The following is a 26,883-nucleotide window of genomic DNA, read 5'->3' on the forward strand; positions in this document are numbered from 1 at the left end:
GGACCTTGCACCATTTAATTCAACGAGTCTCAGCGACCTGTACAGATAGAACCGCGCGCACCCCGGGCGTCATTCCAGCAAGTGACGTGCGTAATACGTCACACGCCCCAAGGGTAAGTGTGGCCCCACCCACAAAACCACAAAAGCACCAGCTCTTCCGCTTTCCCGGCAGCCTCCGGGCGCCTCCTCGGCACACATCGACCTCACCGGAGATAGTCACGAGATAAGGGTGGGGGGAGGGTGTTGTATGTGCGTCGACGCCGGTTGCGGCTCCTGCTCTCGCGAGAGTAGTTTGGGGAGAAGCTCGCGGTGAGTCGGGGCCGTTGGCTCGGTGGTGATTGGCAGGCGGCGCTGGGTGGCTCCCTCCCCTCGCTCGACTCGGCGTTGAAGCGGCCGCCATTGTCGGATCAGCCAGCAGCTGGAGGAGGAGGAAGCAGAGTCGGAGAGCGGCAAGCGGCGGTGAGCAGCTTGTGTCTCGTGTTCCGTATCTCATCTGGTGGGGTGGGGGGCACATGGGGCGAAGTGGGGTCGGTGCTCCGTGTCGGGGCTGGAGGCGAGGGCCACCGTTTTGAAGCTGGAGGCTCCATCTTGTGTGAGAGTGAGTCGGCAGGAGCCCTTGGCCCAGTTCTCGTTTTCCCTTGTAAGGCTCTGAGGGACTGGCCTGACCCCCCTTATCCAGCAGTCTTGATGGCTACGTGAGCAGAAAATAAAAATAATTCCTCTCAGGCAGGCGTACCTTTTTTCCTTTTCAAATGCTTCCCAGCCATGCAGTCGAGGAGGTGGAACTGGAAATTCTCACTGGCTTTCGCCCCATAAGCGTGCCAAGAAAAGAAAAAAAAGGGAAGGGACTCGTATTACTGGTTTTCAACTGTAGCACTGTAAACATAACATAACAACAACACACGGAGTACATATTAATTTGCATTGCCTGTTTCAAAAAGTAACAGTAGGGACAGATATGCAACTAGGTTCGTTGATTTAATTAGTCCTCTCCATAGAGATACATGTGTTATGGGGTTGGCAATAACTATGCAGCCTCTAATACCTCCCCCCCCCCAACCCTTACCCTGTTGTTACGACATGCTGTACTCTTTCCATTTGTCGTCTTCATCAGGTTTATGTCTTGCCCTTCCTCCCAAGGTGTGTACCTGGTGTTATTCCCTATGTTATCTACATGTCAACTCTGTGACATAGGTAAGGCTGAGAGCAATGGGCGTTGGAATTGAGGCCAAAGTCTCCCTAGCCCATTTCCAGTTCTGCATCCAGAGCATCCCTTAGTTTCTCAGCAGCATTTACATGTCTTTGATTATTTATGTCGAATAAATGCTCTGGAACAAGCTTTGACTCATCTAGCCTTTACGGCATTGCCTTTCTCTTCCTCAGCTACGTCCCATGGGGCAGCTTGACACAGATTCTGGGGCCGCTCTGATTATCTCCCCCCCCCCAAGAAGCTAATGGAAAGATCCTTGTTCTAGTTTTTCCATTTCCCTTTTCTCATGTCCCATTGTGTGACACTTTGCTCCTTACAGACTTGTTTCCTCTTCTGCAAGGGGGTTACAGAGACCATTGGCATAAAATTGTCAGCAGCCTCACAGGGCTGCAATTTTTGCATGCCTCTGCATCACTTGGTGAAGTTGCCCACAGATGAGTACTGTGTCACCATTGAAAAAGTATTGTGTTTAAGGTGGCATAAGCTGATAAACCTTGGGTTGTGGTCTTTACTCAGAAGTGGCTTTTAATACAGTGGTACCTTTGGTTAAGAACTTAATTTGTTCCAGAGGTCCATTCTTAACCTGAAACTGTTCTTAACCAGAGGTACCACTTTAGCTAATGGGGCCGTCGCGCCACCATTGTGCAATTTCTGTTCTCATCCTGTTCTTAACCCGAGGTACTATTTCTGGTTTAGCGGAGTCTGTAACCTGAAACGTCTGTAACCCGAGGTACCGCTGTATATGAAAATCTTGATGTTACAGTGATGAACATGAATGTATAATTTGTTCTGCATTTACTACAGTTATGTAATGTAACACTACTCCCTTGTTTAGGACATCCAGCTCACACTTTAAAAGTGGCCTGAGAGAACAGTAAGTTTTGTTTCCTGCAGCCCATCCTGAATTAGTGCTAAAATTTGGAGTAGTGCTATCTTACCGGTAAACAGCTAGTTTAATCTGCAGGGAACTAGATCTGTTTTCAGTAACTGCTTTGACTAAGTTTGCTCAAGTAATGATGTTTATCCTATGTGGGTATGTTAGAATTTGCCATGAGGATGAGAAGAATCCTTACATTGCCCCAAGATGGCTGCAGTGACTTAATGGAAGTATTGTTATATTAGTTTAGCTAAATTAGTGCCCTAGCTTTATGTTCAGACTCCTGTTGGAGAAACATTGAACATGAAGTAGTTCATGATATTTGCTCCCTAATAATTTATACTCTGTGATGTTTTCCCCAAGATGGCCTTCTTTGTCTCAGGATGAGATAATTGCGAAACTGCATTAGAAGGGAGAATGCAGATGTAAAAATTTGCCCCTCAAGAGAAACGTTGCTTAATTAGATGTGTTCTGTATGGAACAATGTGTGTTGCAAGTAGGTCTAAATCATCACTGTCAGTGTTGCAAGAGGTTTTTTTGGAAGCAATATTGCAGGGAGGAAGTTAGGGAAGTTCTTAGAGCCAGCATCAATAGCAGAGTTTTGTTGGTAAGCTGCAACTTTCTTTGCTGCAACTTCACTTTACCATCTTCAGAATCTGTTTGCCATGTTCTTTTCCTGCCATTGTAAACAGGGAAGGAGGATGGCTTCTTTAGCTGGATATAGTCTTGCTTAGTTAGAGACAGTTTTGTTTCCTTCTTCCTCCAGTTTTTACTTGTCTGGGGCCAAGTTAAACATTATGGCAGCATGAGTGTGGGTGGGGTGGGAAAGAAAAGCAATACAGTAGTCTTCTTCAGAACTCTTTTTACCTAGATATTTTTATCTCAGTTGGGGTTACATTCTGTTTTGGAGACAACTGGGATGAAAATATAAGGACGAAGCAGTTTGGTGAAGCGCAGTGGTGTGTCCACTATGTGTCCACTGTCAGCAAGGGTAATTTTCAGCTGACATTTGATAACTTTTACTATATATTGCACTGAGCATCTCTGTTTTCTCCTAAGAACTTCAGCCAAACCCATTACCTAAAACAATCTCTTTCTTGGATACAGAAAAAAGACAAGTGATAAACAGTTTGTATTGTTTTCAACATTGTGTACTCATGACTTTTACATTGCTACTTCATTAAAACCTACTTTTAGCTTCAGGCACCATTCAAAAGACTTTTTTGTACAGTTATTCAGTCAAATTTATAAGCTGTTCCTTGAACTATTTGAATGGCATTAGCAAAGTATCTGTACTTAATCAAACAAATGTGTAATTGGATCGATCTGGTAGATTTGAACTCTCAAATGCCTCCTTTTAAGGCCTCTCATCAAAAGTGCCTTCGAAAACTTTAGCAGCTGATGGGTAATGTGAGAGATAAGATAATGGTTAAAGAAGAGGCAGTGATAAAAATACAGCAACAGACTTAATCAGGGAGAGAAAGAAATAGTGGAGTCTCTTAGGGAACTATGTTGGGAATCACGGCTGCTTAGCTGATTTCTAACAGTAATTGGTCAAACTTCATTGAAGGTAGATACCAGTGAGCCATGCTGAGATGCAGTGCATTTCAAAGTACAGTGGTACCTCGGGTTAAGAACTTAATTCGTTCTGGAGGTCCATTCTTAACCTGAAACTGTTCTTAACCTGAAGCACCACTTTAGCTAATGGGGCCTTCTGCTGCTGCCGATGCGCGATTTCTGTTCTCATCCTGAAGCAAAGTTCTTAACCCGAGGTACTGTTTCTCGGTTAGCGGTGTCTGTAACCTGAAGCATCTGTAACCCAAGGTACCACTGTACAGATGCAGGGAAAAGGAGATTCACTGCTGTGACTGCCCTGCTGGTGATGGGGAAAAGGGGTAATTCTAGAAGCATATAGTGACACTTTAGATCCATTGAATCCAAATCCTCTTGTACTCCAGAACTGGGAGAAAGCTATGTCAATTTTAGAGAATGTGTAATTCCCCTCTCCATTGGAACCAGTGGGTAGGGGTGGTACCTTTTTCAAGGACCCTCCCCCTTCATAAGATTGCTCTGCCCATAAACTTGGAAAAAGTAATGCAGTCCCAAAACTACATGACTATTAACTTCAGTCAAATGGGTAGATGATGCAGTAAATATTCTTTAAGTGACTCAGTTCTGAAGTGTACAGGATATTATTGGCAGGACATGAGCAAAACTTCCAAAGACATCATAACTTTTAAATGGCAGCAATAAAATAGCAGTTCAGGAGAGGAAAAATATTTAAATGTAGTCATTGCAGAAGCAAACATAAGGTAAAATACAATATGCAGAAAAAAATCATAAACGTATAGACTGAACTCCAGTTTTGAGCACACTGCATCTTTTTGAATTTCTGCCCATCTAGTCCTCATCTAGTCTGGATGGGCGTATGGAAGCAGTCTTGGGATAACTGAGTACCTGATCTGGCTTGAGTCCTAAACAAAACATTATTCACAAAACTTTATCGTGTGAATACAGCATGAGGCTTCATTACTTCAGACAAACATGCATGTTATGCCTTAAACTTTAGAGTGGAAGGTTATATGTGTATTCTTAACATAACCAAAAAAGAAGAATGAGGAAGGTACTGAGGCCAGAAAAAGGAAGGAACTGGTTAGATGCAACTGAATGTGCTCAAACCAGAAGGTACTGCTTGATGAAACTTACACTTTTTGCGTCTGCACACAAAACCATCAGTTGTGACTTCTCAGAAGTTGAGGGAAGAGTAATAGGAAGGGAGGAAGGGGCAGTCATCTTTTTTAAAAAAATACAAAATACATCGCTATTTTTTGTCAACTGTTACCTGTTGTAAATTCTTTTTGCTCATTCAACATATTTACGTTTACAGTATAGCACACACTTGGCTTCTGATTGACTTTGGTATGTACAAATGTTATCATACTGTGTGTCTATGGCCTGAGCAGGTGCTGTGTTGGCGTACTAATGTTCCATTAAACAATACTTTATGCTCTACTCCAATTTTTTGCGGCTGACGGAGCCTCCCACATCCCCTCTGCATTGAAGGTATACCACGCAAAAGTGGTTTCCACCCTCTGCTATGCTGCCCCGCTCTGGGCCCCTGGGTCCAATTTAACATCGCTGGAGACATTGCAGAATCAGTTTCTCCGTCGCCTCCTGAAACTCCCCATGTGTGTGAGCAACGCAGCCATACGTCTGGAGTTAAGGATTGCAACATTGGAGACTGTCATCTGGAAGCGAGTCTTTGGCTATTGGCTGTCCAGCTGGCATAGGCTTCCCGACCATTACCTTTTTCAGTGCCTCTGGCGGGACGAATTTGTTAATCCTTGGGTAGGAAAAATCCATGCCAAACTTCTGAGCATCGGAATTTCCCCAGCGGACTCCCTAAAGATGAACTTACGCTCAGCTAAAAGCCTCATTGAGCAAAGATTAGCAGACATTGAAAATCAACACAACCTTGCCAGAGGTGGGGGTGTCTGCTCCCCCAGGTATCACGGAATAACCCCACCACTTGACCTTCCATCATACATGTCATCTCTTTCATCAGTACCACACCGACTTGCATTTATTCGTGCAAGGTTCAATGTCCTTCCATCGAACCTGCTGAGCCACAGATTTTCCAAGGGTTTGGTGTCTCCGCTATGCGTGTGTGATGGGAAAACTGTTGAATCTCTTCCACATATAATGTTCAACTGTCCCCTACATAGCATAGCCAGGACTAAATTCCTGGGCCCTGCTTTACTGCGTTTGGTTAGCAGGCCTGTTGAGTCACACGCCGCACTGCTTTTGCAGGATACAGATCCTTCTGTTACTCTGCAGGTGGCGAGATTCCTGAATGCGGTTATCTCACACGCAAAAACCACCAAAAAATAACAACAACATCAAAATCTAATCGGACAGTTATGATGAGAGTGCATGTCGGATCTCGTCTTCAGTTTTCCTTTTTCTGTGTACCGTCCCTTGGAGCTCTCCGGGCCACATCCTGTTATTTGGCTTTGCCCAATGTCCCACCCTTGCATCGCAGTGTTCACCTTCTGTTGTCAGATATTTCGGTTTTTAAGCCTTTGTGCTTTTTTATGTTTGTACATATTTCATGGGCTAATAGCCGTAAATGAATGAATGAATGAATGAATGAATGAATGTTCCATGTATAGTGGCCATGGGTTGCATTTAAGCAAGACACTAAGCATGTGCAATGATACCCAGGAAGTTCTTACAGTCTGAATGTACAGTAATAACTGTACGTGACTTAGAAAATCACAAAAAGCTCATTCCCCCAAAGCCAGGTGAACTTGTCTGTGCACATTTGTGAGTTGATGGAGTGCTGAAACAGCTCTGTGTGCTTGCTTTTTCTTGTTTTTTTATTATGAAGTAAGTTACATTTCCACTAGGTTACACACAGGGTATTTACTTTCAGGGCTGTATATCTTGTGAACAGCTTTTGAAATAGTTTATTTATTACCAAGGTTATATGAGCTTCTTCTAGATAACCAGGTTAATAACTTTATTAGAAGGTAGCAGGTGCTCAGTGTTGACCTTCCTGAAACTTTATTATGATACCTCAAGTATGACTTTTCTACTCTTGCATATCACACATTTCAGAAATGCCAGCTTCTTTAGGTTTAGTTCTAGTAAGTGCTTCCTTGTAGTTTTTAGCTGTGACTTGTCAAGCTTTGACTAGGTATGTATTTGTTACTCCAGTTCTATGAATAATGTCATCAGAGGGGAATGGTTGTCATTTTTCTGATCAGCAGGTAAAACTCTATAATAAACTGGAACCTCTTTGCCCCAAACTGAAACCACTGTTGTGACATTAATTGGATAGCCACTTGTGCAATTTGGGGTGTTGTTCTTAAAGCCCCCAAAACTTCTACTTGTGTTGTGTCTCTTCAAAAAAGTTCAGCAAGTGTTATAGCATTGTCCAGACTTTGATTTTGTTGCTGTTTAGTGACTGTAAGAAGGCATTATCCATTACAGTAGACCAAATGATTAAAAGGCTGCAGTTTATTTCCAAGTTTCTGAAATGTATATATTTGCTTTGTACTTAGATTTAACCTTAATTTGTTGATCCTCAGGTTAGTGTATAAACATTTGTGCAAAGCTTAATGTTACAAGCCATATGAATGCTAAATTTATAACTTGTATTGTTGTATTACTACAAAGAATATGCTTCATTATCTAATTGGAAATATAAATATTTTTTTCATATTGCATAGAATATGGAATCAAAGCCACCAAGAATTCCAAGGAGGGTATCCACTCAGCCATCCAGTTCTCAAAGTGCTAGGACAGGAGCAGGAAATGGAGGAACCAGTTTAACTGACTCATATCTTACAAGAGAATCTTCACTTAGATTGGAACCTGGATGCCAAGTAAGTAGTATTTGATGGTGATACATCCTTCATTCAGCTTCCGCTTCTGAGTTTCTGCTCAGGAACAAATGAGTGGACTTAAGTTGCATGGAAAAAGAACTTTAATTAATCTGTTTAACATGTTAAGATATGATCATGATAAGATGTCCAAAACATCTTCTGAAGCCTTGATAGATTTATTTAATACCAGAAATTCTGTCACTTGGCAGTTTGTGAATGACACAGATCTCTTCATACTGATTAAACCTTAGGTGTATGTATTAGTTTTTATACAGATATTAATGGTAACTTTTATATATTAGAACAGTGTTTCTCAAATGTGGATTCCCTAGCTACTGTTGGACTACAAATCCTATCATCCCATACCACTGGCCCTGCTTAGCTAGGGATGATGGGAGTTGTAGTCCAACAACAGCTGGGAACCCAACTAAAAGTGCAGTTCTCAAATGCACAAATCCTTTGTCTTGGACTAAGGAGCCTGAGTGACATAAAGTGTAAAAGAAGAAAAGAAAAAGGGGAATGAAGTTTACACCTATTAAGCCTATAAAAAGTATGCTTATTGGTTTTGGGTATTACGCATATCTCAAGGAAATAAATAAAAAGTGGAATCTGTTTTGGTACTGACAATTTGTTAGCTTGATTGTCACATCAGAGTTCTGAATTTAAGGTTTTGTGGAAAACAAGCACAAATCCTGCACACATTCTTTAGAACGGTAAATTTGGTTAAACTAGTCTAATCTCCCTGAGTATGGTAACTGCAGTGGAAGGACTGGCTATGCATTTTCTGAATATATATTTTTAAAATCTGAACAAAGCATAAGGGCTACATTCTACTCTTTAGTGGCTACTTTATAGGGATAAGCTTAATTTTTGTATAGCATTAACTGTGGTAGGCATGCAAACCATGTATATCTTCTCCCTCACAGGATGGGTGCATTAATACCAAGGGGTATTAGGGCAGAGATAAAACTTCTTTGCCAACTCAAAAACTGAGATGACCTGTGCTTTGTGGCAGACTTAACCTAGCACCATCATAATGATGTACAAATAACACCTTTTATTTTTTTCCATATTAGTGCATGCCATTTAGTCTTAAACAATATAATGCTGTCCCTGTCCCTGTTATTGGGTGGTCCATTGACAGACCACATGACCATCTCTGAGTGCAAAGCTCACTGAATTCATTCTATGACCTGCACTTTCCAGTTCAACATATAAACATTCTTTCTGCCACTTATATTCCTTCCCCACCTGATGGATGGACTTCCTACAGGGCAAATGCAACACTAGTAGTGCATGCTAGGTATTTGGTGATAAGTTCTTAGTAAAGAAGATTGGCTTGTTTCCATAACTTCACAGTACAAGCAAGCAACTGCTGTACTGCTTTAAAAAAAACTTCTTTTTTCCTCAACTGCCAACATACTGTCTATATTGTCAATATACTGTCCATAATTAGAATATATATATGTGGCCTTGGAATTTCTCTTCCAAGTTTACTTTTTTGTATTCTGCATGTGTAGAACGCTAGACTACATAGTGCAGTATTGCTATTTTAAAGCATTATCCTAAAACAGGGTTTGGCTTCAACTGAAAAGTGGTTTGGGGAAATAGTATATTTTGTAGGTGCTTTTAGCTATCTTTTTTTGAATAATTAGCAGAATTAAGCCTCTAAATATGGAAATGCTTGTGGCTATTTTAAGCTTTAGCATTTCTCTGTTAAGAGTAACTTACAAAACAAGGACTTGGGCAGGGATTATAGCTCTTTCTCAGTTTGTTTCCAGTAGATTATATAAGCAGGAATTCTCCTGTGGGAATGTTCTTAAGACTGTCTTACAGGTATGACTACTTGTAAAAAAATGAGTTGCATTCCTGCGACACTTTAGAAACTTAGTTGATGCTTCCTGTAAGTAGGCGATTTAACTACCATCCTTCAGTTAAAAGGAGGCTTTATTGAATTCAGTGTTATTTGATTTTAAGTAAACATGGGTAGGAAGGGGCTCATAGTCATATTTTCTTAGCCCCAAATAGAACATTTAAAATGCTTTAAGGCCATTTTCTCAAAGCATTTTAAGCTGCTTATGTAAAATAAAAAATAATCAGAGAAATCAGCCAATAGAAAACATATGCAGTCCTCACAGAGGGTGGGCAAAAAAAACAAAACACAATTTCCTCACTGTGGTAGGCAGAGCATTCCAGAGCTACAAAGGTAATATCTAGATAGCTGTGTGCCTTGAGTCACATTCAAACAGTACAAGCCTGTGGGTCGTACTGGTATATGCACTGATATTGAAAGAAATGGCCATTTGGGTATATTGGTCCCAGACACTAAAGTCAAAAGCAGCATTTTGAATTTGGTCTGATAGTCTATAGGCAGTTACTGCTGCTGCAACAGCGCAGGGTTTAAATAAGTGTTCCTTGTAATACCTGTCAAAAGATGGTTCTGGTTATTGTAGCAGATGAAGTTTTGAAGTCATTTTCATGGACAGCCTATTTAAAGTTCATTGCAGAAGTAAAGCCTAGAAATGATAAAAGCCTGTATCAGGGTAGCAAGTTCAGCTGCATGTCTTGTAATATTCTACAAGACATTCTACAAGTAATATTCTATTGGAATTTTTTGAGAGAGTTGATCCATCAACGATAGTGATTATTAGGCCTTCAATGAAACACCTAATGGGTGTTTGGATAATTTCAATGGGATAATTGAAAATGAATATTCAGAGTATCAGAAATGTCAAAATGTGGCCCAAATGAAATGTAAGATGAGCAAACTTTGCCTGGCTTAAACCATCTTCCACTTAAGGGCTTCTGGAAAGGCAAACGTGAGGAAGGAAGTGAATAAATGCTGTCATTCTAGATAGCTCTTCCTCACAAGGGAATTTTCCTGGACTGTTCCTTACCCAATGTACTGTAACACATTTCAAATATTGTGTTGGGAATGTTGACCTTATATGTACAGGTACCATGTTCCTGGTGTGGCATATAAATTTTATTTATTTATGTTACTATTTATTCTTTTATCCCACCCATCCTTCTGAAGGAGCTTGCTATACAAATACAATCAACACAGAACAATAATAAAACCAGTGTGAAATAAATATTTTTAAAAATGCAGTACAGCAGGATGCCATTGACTGTACTGTAAAACTCTGCTCCAAATAAGGTCTTGGTTGCCAGTATATCAGTGTTAAGCACACCAGCACTGCTGTACTCCCAGCCACAGGTCCCTGGCAGGCTAATCTTGCAGTTAATTGCAATTCCATTTATTTGTGATGATAGATATGCTTTGCATATTTTCTTTTATCCTGCCTGGTGCAATGTTCAAACCAGCCTCAGGCAGTAGTCACCATGGTGATACACTGTTAGCAAGATATTCATTTCTCTTAGTCTAACAGAATCTAGTAGAGTAACAGTACTTAACTGTCTGGTAAGTAAGTACGCCGAAGTGACACCCAACATTTGCAGCTTTTAAATTGATAGCTTGAGTTCATTTTTAAAGATTTCCATTCATGGACTAAAGTACAAATCCTACTGGGACACATTCATTTGTGTGGTATATCACAAATCTATAAAAGTAATCGTCCTTCCTCCAAAAAAGTACAGGAGTTGCTTCACATTATCCAAAGTGTAATACTCTGGATACAAACATAGCTTTTATGTACTTATTAAAATCATAAGGATGGTAGCCATAGATGGAACTCAACTTGATGTCTTGAGCAGAAATGTGACCATATTACTTTGTAGGATTCTAGTCGGTTGCATAGTTCCAGTAGAGACTGGGCAATTGGAGAAAGAGAAGCATATGAAAGCCCGTGGAAGCTTCCAGCTTCATCTCCAACTCGCTACTCAGGAACACTTGATCGTCCATGGTCTGGAAGATTGTTGGGAAGCAGAAACAGACTGGTAAGAGCTGTTTGTATCCTAAATATTTATTTTAAATGTTTTCCAAGTTTACAGTCACATTAATCTAATTTATTGTAAGTAAGTTTCAAAGAAACATGCAAATGTTATCAGTTGTCTAGTTTTGTGTTAGACTGCAGTTGGATTGCAGAAATGTAGCTTTGTCTTAGGAAACTGAGATGCCTAGAATTGCATTAGAAAAATCCAAGCATCTGTAAGTATCTGTGCTTAGCCATTATGGACTTTGTACAATCCTGTTTTGCAACCATTCCCCACAAATTATTTAGTTTTTGCCTAACAACTCTTTCCCTGTAATATTTTGCCCATACCCATTGGGTACGGAAGCTCCGCTTGTGTTCTTATCTGAAGAAGCAGTTAGATTGGCAGACATGAGAGAAGGCATTCTTGGGGTGGCCTCCAAATATGGAGATTAACTACAGCATTTTATATGTTATTTCCTGCAGTGGAAAGGTGATTTGTTTAAAAAAAACAAACCACCAACAACACTTTTTACATTGTAACAAACAGTGCAAACTTTACTTTTTCAGTATCTGCATTCAGTCTAGAAGTTTCTAGCTTTTCTCTGTGAGTTACATTTCTGTGTAAGTGCTAGAGAACATGTTGTAAGCAGAAAGCAGGGAATGGGGTGGAAGAGATGAAGGGGATGGAGACATGTGTCTGCAGCCGCCTTGAGTCCTTGTCAGGGAAAAAGGTGGGATATAACAACAACAACAACAACAACAATTCTAACATAGAGAAATGTAATAAAAAATAAGGACACAAGTATAAATTCACCAGCAACAACAACAATTCTAACATAGAGAAATGTAATAAAAAATAAGCACACAAGTATAAATTCACCAGCATATTTATATATGATATAAATAGTGCTAAATTTATTTTAAAGAGTTGGCATTATTTCCCACACTAAGACTCCAAATTAACTATTAATTTAGATTTAGATGTATATCCTGCTTTAACCATCACAAAGTGGCTTCCAAAAGATAAAATATGAAACCACATAGCTATTACAACAAAATAGAATACATGGAAAAATGCTTAACCACCAGCACAGAGGCATCCTAAAAGCTCTGCACAGCTTTGACAAAACAATGCTACTGCTGCAAATGCTTTGTTGCTAGTAGATGAAAACCTTTCCCTTGGTGATGGTAGCTTATAATTCTTCAGATCATTTTAAAATGGGAAGTGGATGAAGGTGGTAACCTGGGGAAAGGCACTCCTACTATATTCAGGGTCTAGGTTGCAGTCATTGAGGTTGCAGTCCTGTACACCAAGGGTGGGGATCATATGGCCCTTCTGATCTTGCACTATTAACTTCCATCATTCCTAACCATTGGGGTTGAAGAAAGCTGGAGTCTAACAACATTTGAATTTCCAGTTTCTTCACCCCCTGCTGCTGTACATACTTGCCAGGAGAAGCCTCACTGAACTCTGTGAGACTTTTACATGAGTAGACATGCTTAGGATAGTACTATTAAAACTTGAAAATTTGACGCAGATTCAGCCTAGAATCAAACCAGCAGCTAATGCCGATAAAAAGAGCAGGTGTTAACAAATGTCACATCTGGTTCCAACCAGGAGCTGCACTATGGCTTTCTGTGTCTGATGACATTTTAAGGGGCAGCCACATGAATGCATAAATTAAAATCCGAGAAGATTTCAGAGCATGTAAGACATTAGCTTCTGAATGTGAAAATGAATGATAGGTTAAAAACAGTTTTAAGAGAAACTGTGCTAATTGAACTGTTTTCTTTAAAACCTGTTGAACTGTGCTAAAGGGATTGTGTATATCCTTGAGAATGGATCTAACCATGTTGTATAAATAGTAAGAAAAAACCTTTTAACTAGTATTACTTAACAGTGAATACAGTCATACCTCGGGTTGAATGCGCTTTGGGTTGAGCGTGTTCGAGTTGTGCTCCTCGGCAACCCGGAAGTAATGGAGCGTGTTACTTCCGGGTTTCTCCACATGTGCAGACGCTCAAAATGACATCACGTGCATGCGCAGAAGCGGCGAAAAGCGACGCATGTGTGCGCAGACATGCCACCGCTACTTACGTTTACTTCTAGATGCGAACGGGGCTCCGGAACGGATCCCGTTCGTATCTAGAGGTACCACTGTAGAAATATCAAATCCTGTGTTTCTGGTTGTTGGACTTGGAGCCCTTTGCACCATCTCTGATTCTGAAGCTTGCTCCCAAGTCTTTAAAAAGAGGGAGGGAAGATCACCAATAGATATTAGACTTATTTTTAATACTTTTAAGGGTAAGCCTGCTCTTTTTCAATCTCATTCATACAAGCCCTTTTCATTATATAACCCAAGCATTTTCACTTTGATTTGATTTAATATTCTGCTAGCTTATTTTTTTAAGGCCCAGTATTTTGCAGAAAAGTAGTAACCTTTCAAAACATTGTTTGTAGTCTACATCTTCATCTTCACCTCTTACATCTTCTTGGTTTGGCGAATCTGAAAGAACTCAGGGATCATATTCTTCAAGACTGCATAGCCAGCAACAGGATACTGATTCTAAGAGACCTAAACTTTCTTATACATCTACCTCTAGTGTGAGAAATAATGGTTTAAACACAGTTTCAGGTAAGTGATGTGCTAAAAGGTATAAAATGATGTGTATTTATTTTGTTTTATACTGAAGCTAGCTTCTTGCTATCCATGCTCTTACACAAGCACAGTTGTCTTGTGGAAACTTAAAAATTAACAAATGTTATGGCTTTTTGTGGGGTTGAGTCTATTTCATCAGATGCATATAGCATCAGATATTATTATTATGCTCCTAAAATATCTATTTGGGGCAATGAAATACATATAAAGCATTCCACAACCAGTTTCTAGTATAGAGTGGCTTTGACCGATCGACAGGTAATGGCAATATTGCCATTACAATAACTATATTGTTGTTCATAATTTTCAGAAGAGAGAAGTGTATTTCAATCAGGCCTAAAAACACAGCAGTAAATATTGTGTGTTTAAGACTTTTATCAAGGAAGCAAGAATACATATGTTTTTCACTTTTTGATTTTAGATTCCCCATGGAGATACAGCGATGTACCCAGATCTTCATCCATGGTACTTGGATCATTAGGAACTGAACTTGCAAGAGAGAGGAGAGAGCTGGAAAGAACAGAACCATCTATTAGCGGTCTTGTGGACTGTAGTCACAGAAATGGTGACTTTTCATCTTCATGTATGTATTGTTTCATTCTATTTATGAGGTTCAGTCTATTATCAGTTTTTGTTTAGATGAAGACACTGTTCTTGGCTCACATAGCAGGATAGAAATTTCAGGGGGTTTAGAATGTTGCTAATTGTGAACGGCAAAGTTTTACTTAAAGAATCCTTACGGGTTGAATGTATTGGGCCAGTTTTTTTAAAAAAAACTTAACTTCTGGTCCCATAACTAGTTTAAGCTAATAAAATAGCATTATTGAACAGTACTAAGGATATGGCTTCCTAATTGTGCACTGTATCCAGGGATGCATTTGTGGGAGGAAGGTATGCTCATCCTAGGTTTGGGGGCACATTTGGAATTTTGAGAAAGTGCTGAGGGTGCCAGTCCTAAAATGGCTGCTGCTAAGGGTGTGGCCTATTTAACACAAAATAGCTGTCACATCCAAAAAAGTAGAATAAGAAAAGAGATGGGGGGGTGGGAATGGTTCAAATTTGGTCAAAACAATTTCAAAAACTTAGAAATGTTAATTCTTGTTGCTTCTCTTGTCTTCTGCTGGTGTGTCGCTATAGAGAAAATAAAATATAACTGAACCCAGGAGAAATTTTGAATTGCTACAGCCAGCCATACATGTGTATAGTCACAAATAAAAAAGACGTAGTTAATGCTGGCTGGCTGGCTGGCAGTTGTTGTTGTTGTTGTTGTTGTTGTTGTTGTTGTTGTTGTTGTTGTAGTAATAATAATAATATTATCTTCATGGAATAGAAAAGAATAGAAATACACAGAAAATAAATAAACTTACCAGAGTAGTAGGGCCAGTTGCTACTGCACACTGTCTCATTTCTCAAATGTTGGTTGTGAGAATAAAATGGGGAGGGGGAAGGCTGAACCAAGTATGCTGTCGTGAATTTCTTGGAAGAAGGGCATGCTAAAAATGCAATATATCAATATAATCAATCATGTTCTAAGCAAGACCAAGGGTTGTAGCTCTAGCATACTTACATGCCAATAAGCCCCACTGAATTCAGTGGACTTATTTCTGAGCAAAGATGCATATAATTGGGGCCTAGTTAAAAATGCACTTCTTGGGCTCCAGTTAATCATATTTGGTTAGTCTTATCTGCACAGCAGTATTTTACAGTTGACTTTTTGTGATTCTTATTATTGTAGATCTTCAGGAAAGATCTTCTGCTTCGTATGCACAGGGAGCAAGACCAAAAGAGAACTCACTGAGCTCTTTGAGGCTGAACACATCCATGAACCGCCAGTTGCCTTCTGAACATCAGTCATCATTACTCTCTCGAGAGCATAGCTGGAATTCAAGATCTAACTATGTCCCAAGAGAAGTAGAATCTTCTGAAAGGAATATACAACCAGAGTTTACCCTTGGTGCCATGAGAAGTGAAAGCGGTTCCTCAAACAGTTCCGAAAGAGTTATGCCATCCCAAAGGTCACTGAGTGAGCCTCCTGCAGATACTGAAGGAAGGCGTACAACAAGACAACTGTTGTCTCGTTTAGCTTCTAGTATGTCATCAACATTTTTCTCAAGAAGGTCTAGCCAGGACTCATTGACTTCAAGACCATTAGGTTCTGAAGATTCAACTGTTCCAAGAGCTCATTCTTCTACCCAAGCTAGTGCTACTAACACAGCTACAACTTCTGAAGGCACAGAAGGGCAGACTCCTGATGTTTCTCAGGGATTTAGCTTTCTTAGAAGACGATGGGGCCTGTCGGGTGTTTCATCAAATCCTAGTTCTGATTCGGAAGCTGAAAGTTACAGACCCGATTCTGAAAGTAGAAATTCAGGTTCTTGGCTATCATCTTCCCTGAGGAACAGGTGCACACCTTTGTTTTCCAGAAGACGAAGAGAAGGAAGAGATGAAACTGCAAGAACCTCTACCTCTGAAACACCAGCTAGATCACTGCATCTTTTCAGAAGAAGAGAACCTGGTGGGGAGGTATCTCTTGAAGCACAAAGTGAATCCCTCAGGCCTGCTGCCAGGCCACTAACACCTGCAGTACCTAATGGTGTTACATCTGTTGCCTCTGGGCCAGATTCAGCACATGGTAGAAGAAATTCAGGAATATCAGGAATGTTTCCTGGTTCTCTCTTCCGGTTTGCAGTGCCCCCAACCCTGGGGAGTAATTTGTCTGACAATGTTATGATAACTGTCGATATTATTCCTTCAAGCTGGAATCAGCCTGATGGACAAGATAATGACAAGTCAAAAATACCATCCTCAAGAGACCCTGAAAGGCTTCAAAAAATTAAAGAGAGGTAAAAGCACTATATCTGAAGCTTTTAAAACGGAGTTTTAAATTAATTATAAAACTGATACCATGTACCAAGAGATCTTCAACTTTTTTTTTTAAAAAAATGTTGGTTTTGATCCTAAATTGCTTCTCCGTTTTAACTGAGCTGGGGGTGGGGTTTTCTGCCAACTTGCCTTCATCTGCAGCCCTGCACACCATTCTTAATGCTCCCCAACCCGGAGGAGCAGACTTAGGGGATGTGCATGGGGCTGTAGATAGAAGAGAGGGCAGCAAGTTTCATTTGGTGAATATCACCTCTTTTGTTCATGCAAGGAATGTTAGGATCCAAGGCAATGTTCCTGGAGATGGTATACGCCCCCTAGTTAATGGTCTCTCTTCAGTGCCATTAATAACTTGGGTTGGGGAAAACTTCGTGATTGTCTTGCATGTGAATGTGATTCAGATTAATGTGTTAACATGTGAAACGTGTATTCCAAGTTTTTTCTGCATAATAACTGTTTCCTCTTACTTAGCCTCCTTTCCGAGGACTCTGAAGAGGAGGAGGGAGACTTATGTAGAATTTGTCAGATGTCGTCTACATCTGCTACTAACCTCTTAATAGAGCCATGTAAATGCACTGGAAGTCTGCGCTATGTTCACCAGGAGTGTATGAAAAAGTGGCTACAATCCAAGATTAACTCAGGTAAGGCAGCTCCTTTTTAGGACAAGATTTTTTCTTAGCTCCTGAGTTGCTCTTCCATGGACTGAAGGCTTGATGCAAAGGGGGCTTCAAATACCTACTTATGTTCCTGTTTCTGTTTCTGTGTGTATATATGACGATAGAGAGACATACCACACTCTTTATGCTAGGGCATTGGCAACCTTTTTGGATAAAAGGGCATATTTCAAATTTTGAGAGTTGTGGGTACCAGTAACAAAATGGCCTCCATGGGGGCGGGGCATAACACAAGATGGCTGCCATTGGGACATGGCTTAGCATAATATTAGTTAATAGTCATATTGAAGCTTTTCACATAGTTGTATTTTCAGACTATAAAATGCTTAACCTGTTTAATTTGTTACTGCTATACAACTTTTAAAGGCACAAGAACCCTGCCCCCCCTTGCTGACCTATCAAAGTCTAGGCTGCCATCCTGTACCCACTTACCTGGAAGTAAGCCCCATTAAAGAGAAATGCTTGCTTCGGAGTAGATGATTTATACAGTTGTCCTGCATTGAACTATACAATGAATTCTTCATGAATGCCTATTCCTTAGTTCCTCCACAGCAGGAGACATGCCTAAATCTCTTTGAAGAGTTTTCACATTTGTCTTTAGCGGGGAGAGGAATTTTGTAGAAAATAATTTACAGGGTTAAATTATTTAATCTCAGATTAACCCCTCACAGGAAAGATGGATCCTAGTTGCTAGAGGAAAAAGAAAGGGCAATTTATGGCGATTCGAAGGACTAGAAATTAATACAGAAGCGGGGAAATTGCATTAAAGGGGAGGGGAAGATTTGCAATTATTTAGGATCTGAAGGATTTCTATTCATTTACCAATCACAACTCTGACTTCATTCATTGGCTAAAACTACTGTCAGGTGGGAGCAGTCAGGCTGAATCATTTCACAGAAATTGGCTTGGAAGAGTGCCTGTGCACTGTTTTGTAACATTTTCCTGGAAGGGCTAGAGATGCACTTTTTAAAAAAGAGAAAGCTCAAAGAGTCTGGGGCTCTTTGACCAGTGAAGGACTTTGCTAGCACTGCGTTAGCAACCTGCCCCCTCCCCCTTATATGAATCTATACATAAATTTATACGCTTCAATGAAGGAGAAATACAATGATGCTAGTAAGTGAACTGCAAAACATAAGTAATGCAGCTGAAACTTATGGCTGTTTGATCACTGGCACCAGTGTATTCTGCCTTGCATGTTTATTTTGTATTAATGGCTCAGTTATATAAACAAAGATAAACCTATCTTTCTGTTTGTTAGTGTGCTTTCATATGCCTTCACTCTGAAACAAAAAGTGTAACTCCCTTGTTCCCTCAGGTTCTTCACTGGTAGCAGTAACTACTTGTGAGCTGTGCAAAGAGAAGCTGCATCTCAATCTTGACAATTTTGATATCCATGAGCTTCATAGAGCACATGCAAATGAACAAGTTAGTATATTTTGGCTAATTTGGTAAGTGTCAGTTTTGTGCTGTGATTCGGGACACTTTTTTCCCCTAGAAGAAAATATCAGTTCAGGTCAAATTTGATACTGAATTTTTAATTTTCCTAAATAAATCATAAACTACATTTGATATCTACAATGCCCATTTAGAAGAACATTCTGACATATGTGTGTATATCTTGGGCTTTGTGTCTGTGTGTTTCTGTTCTAGTTTTTTAATTTTGGGGGGCGGTAACTCAGTGAGCATCTGCCTTGCATGCAGGCAGTTCTGACTTCAATCCCCAGCATCTCTAGGTAGGAATGGAAGGGACCCCTGCCTGAAACCCTGGGAGTGTTGTTGCCCGGCCCATGTAGACAGTGCTGAGCTAGATGGATCCTGTGGTCTGATACAGTATGAGGCAGCATCCTATGTTCCTAAGACACAATGCAAAACAAAATAAATGGGAAGCCAGAATGAACATCATTGATAAAGTGACCTCACTTGCTGAGTGGTTCAAGATAAAAGTTGGGATTATGGAATAGCAGAAACAAACTGTCTTCTGACAGTGACAGTGCAATTTTGTCTCAAAAGATGTCTGTAGGATGAACTCCTAATAATACATCTGTGGAAGCGTCCTCCTTCCTCTACACTGACCTTCCCTCATGGAGTCTGAAGGGAGAGTGTAGTTCCCCTGAATGCTGTCACAATCCTCCCTGCTCAGTGAGAGATTGTGTAGCTTTCTAATAACGGGGAGGATTTTCAGTCTGAAGCAAAAAGTGTTACGTACTTGCAGTTCCATTTCCCATGCACTATGCGGAAGGTCAAGGGAGGAGGTGATAGGACCAGGCACCATTAATGAATATCTGAGTAGGCTTTAGACGCACTTGGAGGGCAGTGCTAGGTTTCCATTGATAAGTAAGGAGACATCAATGGGGCATTAGTCATAAGCAGTGTGTGTGCTGATGCTAAATATATTTCCCTTCCACAGTTTTACAAAATAGGCTTAGCAAGAGGTGCTAGGAGAATTTTTTAAGACAAGGGGTAGATCTGAGAACTTTGGGGGGGTGTTGAAAGGCATACATGTGCAAACCTACCTGCCAACAAATGAAATTACTAGTGTCTTTGACAGAATCCTCCCTGTTAAACAGGTATAATATACTTGTGCATCCTTCTAAACAATATGCGGATGAAACCTTTTTGTGTCTCATACACCAAGTTGTATTAAGCTTCAATATAAGTTTTATAAATGTATATTGTATTTTCCTTCTGTTTTTTAATACTTTATGCTTATTTGAATCATTACATTTAATTTAGATTATAGTTTGAGTTTTGGATATTTATCAAGGGCACCCTTTGTTTTGCAGAAAGGAGCCCAAAAGACTTCCCATTGTTTAGTGTGGCTCTCAGTTTTCAATTTTCTCAAGATGTCTACTTAAATATATAATTAGTCATTTTAGTGAAGTGTTGATTTACTTGGAAGAACGGTCTTTACAAAGCAGTTTCTTTAAAAGTGCAATCATGTTAAGATAGGAATCTTTGATGGATATTAAGCAATAATGCTCCTGCATGTGCTGGGATAATATAATCAGTGTAAAACAGCACTCATTGTGCATTTAAGACAACTTAAATGTTTGACTTGATGATACCCTCTCTCTCCAGGCAGACTATGAATTTATCAGTTCTGGGCTTTACCTTGTAGTATTGTTGCACTTGTGTGAACAGCGCTTTTCAGATATGCTGGGAACTACAAGTGAGGCCAACACACGTGTCCGGGTAAGTAAGTGGTGCAAACAGCTTCTGTGGCAGAAGCAGATTGTGACACCTGTTAAAGCATGTTTTGATATTTTCTCAAATTTCGTACTGGTCAGAATCAAAAGCCACACTCCCAGCTGGGGCTTTCTGCTCATTCCTGCTGCAGTCTCTCATACCCCAAAGCTGCTCACTAAGGTCTGAAGACCCTCTGGAGATGTTATATAGGAAATGCAGCCATGTACACATGTTCTATTGGCACAAGTCCTTCCTGCTTGCATATGGGGTTCTAGTTATTTCCTAAAGTACTGCTTAACAAACAAAGCCATGATTCAAATTGGGGAGATTAAATAGGCATTGGGTGCTATCTGAATGTAATTTTAAAGTTTATTAAGAGTACATTAAGGCAGCATTTCCCAGCTTTGGATCCTCAACTGGACTCCGTTCTTCTCCAGCCAGCACTACCACTTGTTCGGGATGATGCAAGTTGCTCCATGCAGCCTCTGCTTGTAGATAAATTGACCCACTGCCCACGAAGCTCCATGCAGCCTCTGCTTGTAAATAAATTGACCCACTGCCTTTTCTATCTACTTTCCAGTCCTTGATACCTTTTTTGAGCAGACTTTGTTAAATTTTTTCTTGATTGACCAATAAAAATCCCTAGAACTGTGCCTGTTTGGGAAAGGATTTTATTTTACCTTCTAGCAAAGTCCCTTGGGTGGCTGGTGCCATCAGGATTGACTAAATATGCAGGAGTTGATGACAACTATGCAAGTTTTTCTCAACACCCACACCTTCCTGAACAAGGAGTTTCATCTAATGATAGATTTCATCCTGTTACAATTATAGTACTTAAGCAAGATTTTCTTACACTCTTGCTCACTCAAAGGGTGTCCTTGACAAATATGCAAAAAACCCCAAATCCAGTCATTCTAAATAACTGTTTTAGTTTTGGATCTGAAGATCTGCATGTATTTCCATGAACTAAAGGTGTTGCTCATCTTGTCTATATAGTAAACTAGACTGAAACTTGTAAGTAGGTTCACAGTCAACATATGTCCGTTTCTAAGGCCTAGCTCATACAGTACTCTTCTACATGCAGTTAATAACTTCTGCATTAAGAAACTTAACATGTGAATGTTAGTTGTTGGGTCAGTTTCAGCCATGCACATTCCCACATTTTTGTGGAGAAACTTACATGTGTGAATTTCTGGCTCACAGATACAGATGGTGTTTCCTAGGCCTTTTAAAGCTTCTGCGATTATCAATATAAGTTAACAGTGTCTGATCTCCCTTCACCCCCTTGGCCCAGCTCACGTGTTTTTCTATAGGTGTGCATTCATGGGGATAATTGGGACTCTTCATTAGCAGGATAGACAAAAAAAGTATTATACACAACACATAGTCGTTCTGTGGAATCTGCTTCCACAACAGGTAGGGATGGCCAACAACTTGGATGGACAAGGCTGTGTTCTACCTCCACTATTGGAGGCTGCATGCCTCCTACTACCAGTTGCTGGAAATCCCATGGGTATCTGGTTGGCTACTGTGAGAACAGAGTGCTGAACTACATAAGCTAGTGGCCTGATGTAGCAGACTGTTCTTATTGGGAAAACTTAAATTCTTCAATGGCATATATATGCTTTGGGGTTTATGAATTGTTTTACAGGCCTGCGGTGATTTACAACTTTTAAAACTACCTTATTTCTGTATTATTTCTAGTTTATTAATCTTGCAAGGACTCTTCAGGCACACATGGATGATATTGAAAGTAGGTGGCTTCTGCTTGTTTTAGTTTGATTTAAAAGTAAAAGATGAAGTTTATTCTTGTTTTGTATCTTGAGATGTATAATGCTGAGTACTTGGCTGATGTGCAATTTTCACGCAGCTGTGACTGGTATACGTAATAAAACTGAAAGGGAAAAGAGTCCATTAAAAGCACTCATTCTTGACTGGATTGTTCCTTTTAGCAAGACCATTCTGAAGATAAACCTCTCACAGTCTCAATCTGACTTTCAGATGGACATTAGGAATTTGTCTAGATCAGGGGTCTGCAACCCGCGGCTCCGGAGCCGCATGTGGCTCTTTTACACCTTTGCCGCGGCTCCGGGACGGATACTAGCGAGGGGAGGAGGCGCATTGTGCGCCCCGACACTCCCCACTGTGGCGGGCGCTGTACTGGCTGTGACGTCGCATGGGGGCGGTGCGTGCATTAGTCATGCACCGTCCCGACGTCACCTTCCCACCCGCCTGCTACATTGTAAGGGGTATGTACGCTGGTCACTGTTTTGAAGGGGAGTGAAGAACACACACACAAAAAAAGGTAGCTTGTTAATTTAACGTTTATTTCTATGAGGAGGAGTAATTCTGAGGGGTCAAACAAAGAAATAATAATAAAAGTGACAAAAAAGTTATTTTTATAATGACGAGTTTTGTGGCTCCCAGTTTTTTTTTCTTCGGAAATGGGTCCAAGTGGCTCTTTTTGTCTTAAAGGTTGCAGACCCCTGGTCTAGATGACTGTCTCCTAAGAACAATGTCTGCCTCTGAATAATGTAATCAGGTTCTCAGGAGTGTGTACTTCTATAATGAAATCTTAAGTAACTTGTAGAGAGGTGTCCTTTAGAGGTAATTATGTTTTTGGGAAGGGCTGCTGCTTTGTAGGTGATGACTAACTTGGTCATGTCTAGTATAAACCACCTGACTTTCTGCTTGCATTTTGGACAGAATATGCATTAGCCAATTATAGCACCAGTAGAATAGCTGTAACTTACATTGCATGTTCCTAGTAATCAGTCTCTAATATGTATCTATGCTGAAGTGTTAGTGAGGAGGGCCTGAGATCTATAGTTGCTTTGCCATACAGTCTGTGGTGAACCCGTTAGTGGATCAGCAAGAGGAAAAAGAGGTGAGCATTTACAGTTGTTAAACTTGAAGTTATATGTAGTTTCTTGTTCCCTGTAAACCCTACAGCTGTACATTCCCATGCTCCCTTTTCTCTTCCCAACGAGTAGGAATCTCAATAGTCTTTGATACCAACTGAAGTTGAATTAGTCCAAGCTGTGTGCTTCTTTTGGTTCTGCTTGAGGTGATGAAACCCTGATTACAGCAGAAGCCAGGAATTTGTGAGCTGGCTCGTAGAGCAGAATGTCTTCTTCAGTGTTTGTGCAGAAACACTTGTATTTGTAGAGAGGAGAAATATAGTATTGCCAGGAACCAGCTGCCTTTATTTTTCTCTTCCTTGAAGCTCTCTCATATGTTCTTATTTCAGCCGTGCTGCTCTTATGGAGCAACACTATCTACCCTCCTTTAATCAGTTTCCAATAGTTGCAAATAATTTTGCTGCCCTCTTTAAATACCATTTTCTAGTTTGCTGCTCCTACAACTATAGCTGTTTAGTATAATTTATTCTACTTAATGGATTTTTTGCTTTCTTTTCAATGAATTTTGGGAATCTGTGGGCCACTGACACACTTTGGGTGGGAGCAACTGGTTTGGTAGCTATTTAGAAAATGTATTATACTTTAAACACAAGTGATTCAGTCAGACTCTTCCCATATGAACTGCCCTGGACCCTGCAATCGTAATCAGAGGCCCTTCTGCTGCGTGTGCCACCTCCACGAGAGGTCTGGAGGGTGAAACACGAGAACAGGCCTTTTCTGCAGTGGCTCCACACTTGTGGAATGCTCTCCCCAGGGAAGCTCACCTGGCTCCTTCGTTACATATCTGTAGGCGCCAGGTAAAAACATTCTTCTTCTCCCAGGCCTTTGGCTAATTAAACGATCTATGGCCTTTTAAACTGGGGGGGGGGTATTGTTTTTGTGTGTTACTATGGTATGTATTTTTGTGGTTTTTTATATTTTAAACTACCCTGTAATCTTTGAAGGACAGTATAGAAATTTAATGAAGAATAATAATTGTTTAGCAACTTTTCCTTTCTGAGGGACGTGGAGTTAACCTTTGCTTGTGCTAAAGGTGTTTCAAAATGTCATTTATTGTTAATATAGTGCCTTCCATGTACATGTATTTGTACATCAAATGAAAGCAAAATCACAAAGTGCATCGTACAAAGAGTTATATCCAGCATAAGCATACTTTGAATAAATCCACAGTAATAATTGAATTAAATTAGGGTGTATTGATCTTAGTGAGTCTGCTCTGAGTATGACTTAGTTGGATAGAACTCATAGACTTCCCAGAAAACTTTGGACTGAAATGGTTAAAATAGAAACTAGGCTATTGTGGTGATTTGGAATTTCCTCTTAAATGTTGTTTAAAGGATACAATTAATGGGTACAATAAAGTACGATGGTCTTATTTTAACAATTAAAAAAATAGGTTACCTTAGGACATTTCAGAAATATCTGACTTCTCTTATCATTTTCAATTTTTTCATCAATAAAATGGAATGCTTTACCCACACATTGGGTTTAAAACACATTTGCTTCCATTTACTTCATGGTGCTCATTAAATATTTATTTCATTTTAGCATAAGCATGTGTAGGTGTTTTTCCATTTTCAGTTCAAGAGAAAAGATTTGTGTGTGTGTTATGAAGCATGACTGTGGTTTTCAATTTAGGAAGCATTCTATTTGGAAACACTTAATTAAAATTACATATATGCTATGTTAAACATGTTCGTGTTCAAATTAAAAATTGCTTCCTGTACCTTAGAGTTGTAGAAAGGTTTTTGATTGGGTTGTGTACCTTCAGCAGCTTCTGATGATGATGATTCTGAAGATGGTGAACTCGACAGAACACTTGATGCTGCATAAATGTGAATGGAAGGACCGGGTGGATACTCAACTGGCACAAGTACCATAAGTATGCATATGTTTTGTAAAACACACTGAATGCTATTAGATTTCTGATGCATTGCTGAATTCAAAAAATTGCTGTTGCACATTGGTATCGAGAGACCTGCAAGTGTGTTGTTTCTCCTTTGAGATTATGACATGTATGCCTTCTTCTAAAATAACAGATTTTTACATGTAAGGCAAATGATCTCCTTTTGTATAAACTTCTTACAAGTAATCAGTTAAACTTCTGGAAAATGTTTCTCAACTTTTGCTCTTCTACTGGCTCTAAGTGGTAACATTAAAGTGTGTTTTGCAAGTCACGGGGAGGAGATAGTTCTGTGTTCGCTTTCCATTTTAAAACACCTTTGGGAAGTCTCTTTTATTTTGCTTCCAGTGTTAACCAAGGTTGAGTGAGGGAATGAATGGGTTCTGTGAAGTTAGTGTTAAATTTCTAAGTTTTTCTTGAGGAATGTTTAACTCAAAGCAATAAATTTGCAAGGGGCTACTAATAAGCATTAATTATGGCTTTTATAAGTATTGATTTTGAAACTGCTGATTATATTTGATAATATTGTGTAGAAGTTCCGGTAAGGAATTGCAGCTGTAAACACTTGCATTTCAGCATTCCTGGAAGGAATAAAACTTATGGTTTAGAATCTTAACCAAGCTATTTATCTTAATGAGCCTTTTTTAGAACCCACATTCACTGCTGAAGCACTGGTTATCAATGTGTTTTCTAGTGTTGTCACTTGTTTGTTAAATAAAAATTACAATGCATACGAATTGCCTGCCTTCTTAAAATACGGTAGATAATAGTGTACAACTTGTCTTCTAAATTGCAGTCTGCATTTAAGTTCTTTAAAATTCTGGGGAGAATTCAGCCTTGTGTTCTTCTGATAGTTGATAGTTCTGTCTACACAGGTCTTTCAGCTTGTCAAGACAGAACATCTTCCGCGCCTTCAGGGAAAAAGGATTGGGAGTAGTGACATTGTAGGATGCTGCTCATTATGTCACACACCATGGCCACTGGTGTGAATGAAATTTAGCATAATATGCAGGCCAAAAAGCCACAGTTCCATAATGCAGCAGGTATTGCAGTATGAAAGGAACATTTAGAAGACAAGATTGAAGTGCCAGAATTAAAATCAAGAAAACTAATGTATTCCCCATATCTGAATACAGACCTAAGATCACCTTCTGAAACCTTTCAGCAAGGAAGGAGAGGCTGCTATTTCTAATCCTTTGCAGATGTTCTATAATGATAGTATAGTTGAAGTTTTGAAAGCTATTGAATGATCTAAGAACTGTAACCATAATCTCCCCCTCCCCCAACCTTGGCAATTGCTGTAG

The 26,883-nt window shown here is 39.9% G+C and overlaps 1 protein-coding gene across 1 annotated transcript; it reads left to right on the forward strand.

Moving 5' to 3' along the window:
* Positions 1-236: 236 nt before the first annotated feature.
* MARCHF7 (membrane associated ring-CH-type finger 7) lies at positions 237-26,316 on the forward strand. The gene is made up of 12 exons (XM_082199904.1): positions 237-459; positions 7,322-7,477; positions 11,219-11,377; positions 13,817-13,991; positions 14,437-14,598; positions 15,751-16,858; positions 17,367-17,536; positions 18,885-18,994; positions 20,648-20,761; positions 22,460-22,508; positions 24,326-24,473; positions 25,451-26,316. Exons 2-12 carry the CDS (start codon positions 7,325-7,327, stop codon positions 25,455-25,457), a joined length of 2,355 nt encoding a protein of 784 aa, XP_082056030.1. The 5' UTR covers positions 237-459; positions 7,322-7,324; the 3' UTR covers positions 25,458-26,316.
* Positions 26,317-26,883: the final 567 nt, after the last annotated feature.

This window comes from Podarcis vaucheri, assembly GCF_965113315.1.
Source record: "Podarcis vaucheri genome assembly, chromosome: 1".
NCBI lineage: Eukaryota > Metazoa > Chordata > Lepidosauria > Squamata > Lacertidae > Podarcis > Podarcis vaucheri.

What these genes read in the sequence shown, in the direction of transcription:
- MARCHF7 (XM_082199904.1), top strand. Translation starts at nt 7,325, where the DNA reads ATGGAATCAAAGCCACCAAGAATTCCAAGGAGGGTATCCACTCAGCCA. An exon ending in CTTCAAAAAATTAAAGAGAG is followed by an intron (nt 16,859 to 17,366) that starts GTAAAAGCACTA and finishes CCTCTTACTTAG; the next exon opens with CCTCCTTTCCGAGGACTCTG. An exon ending in ACACATGGATGATATTGAAA is followed by an intron (nt 22,509 to 24,325) that starts GTAGGTGGCTTC and finishes AATCGTAATCAG; the next exon opens with AGGCCCTTCTGCTGCGTGTG.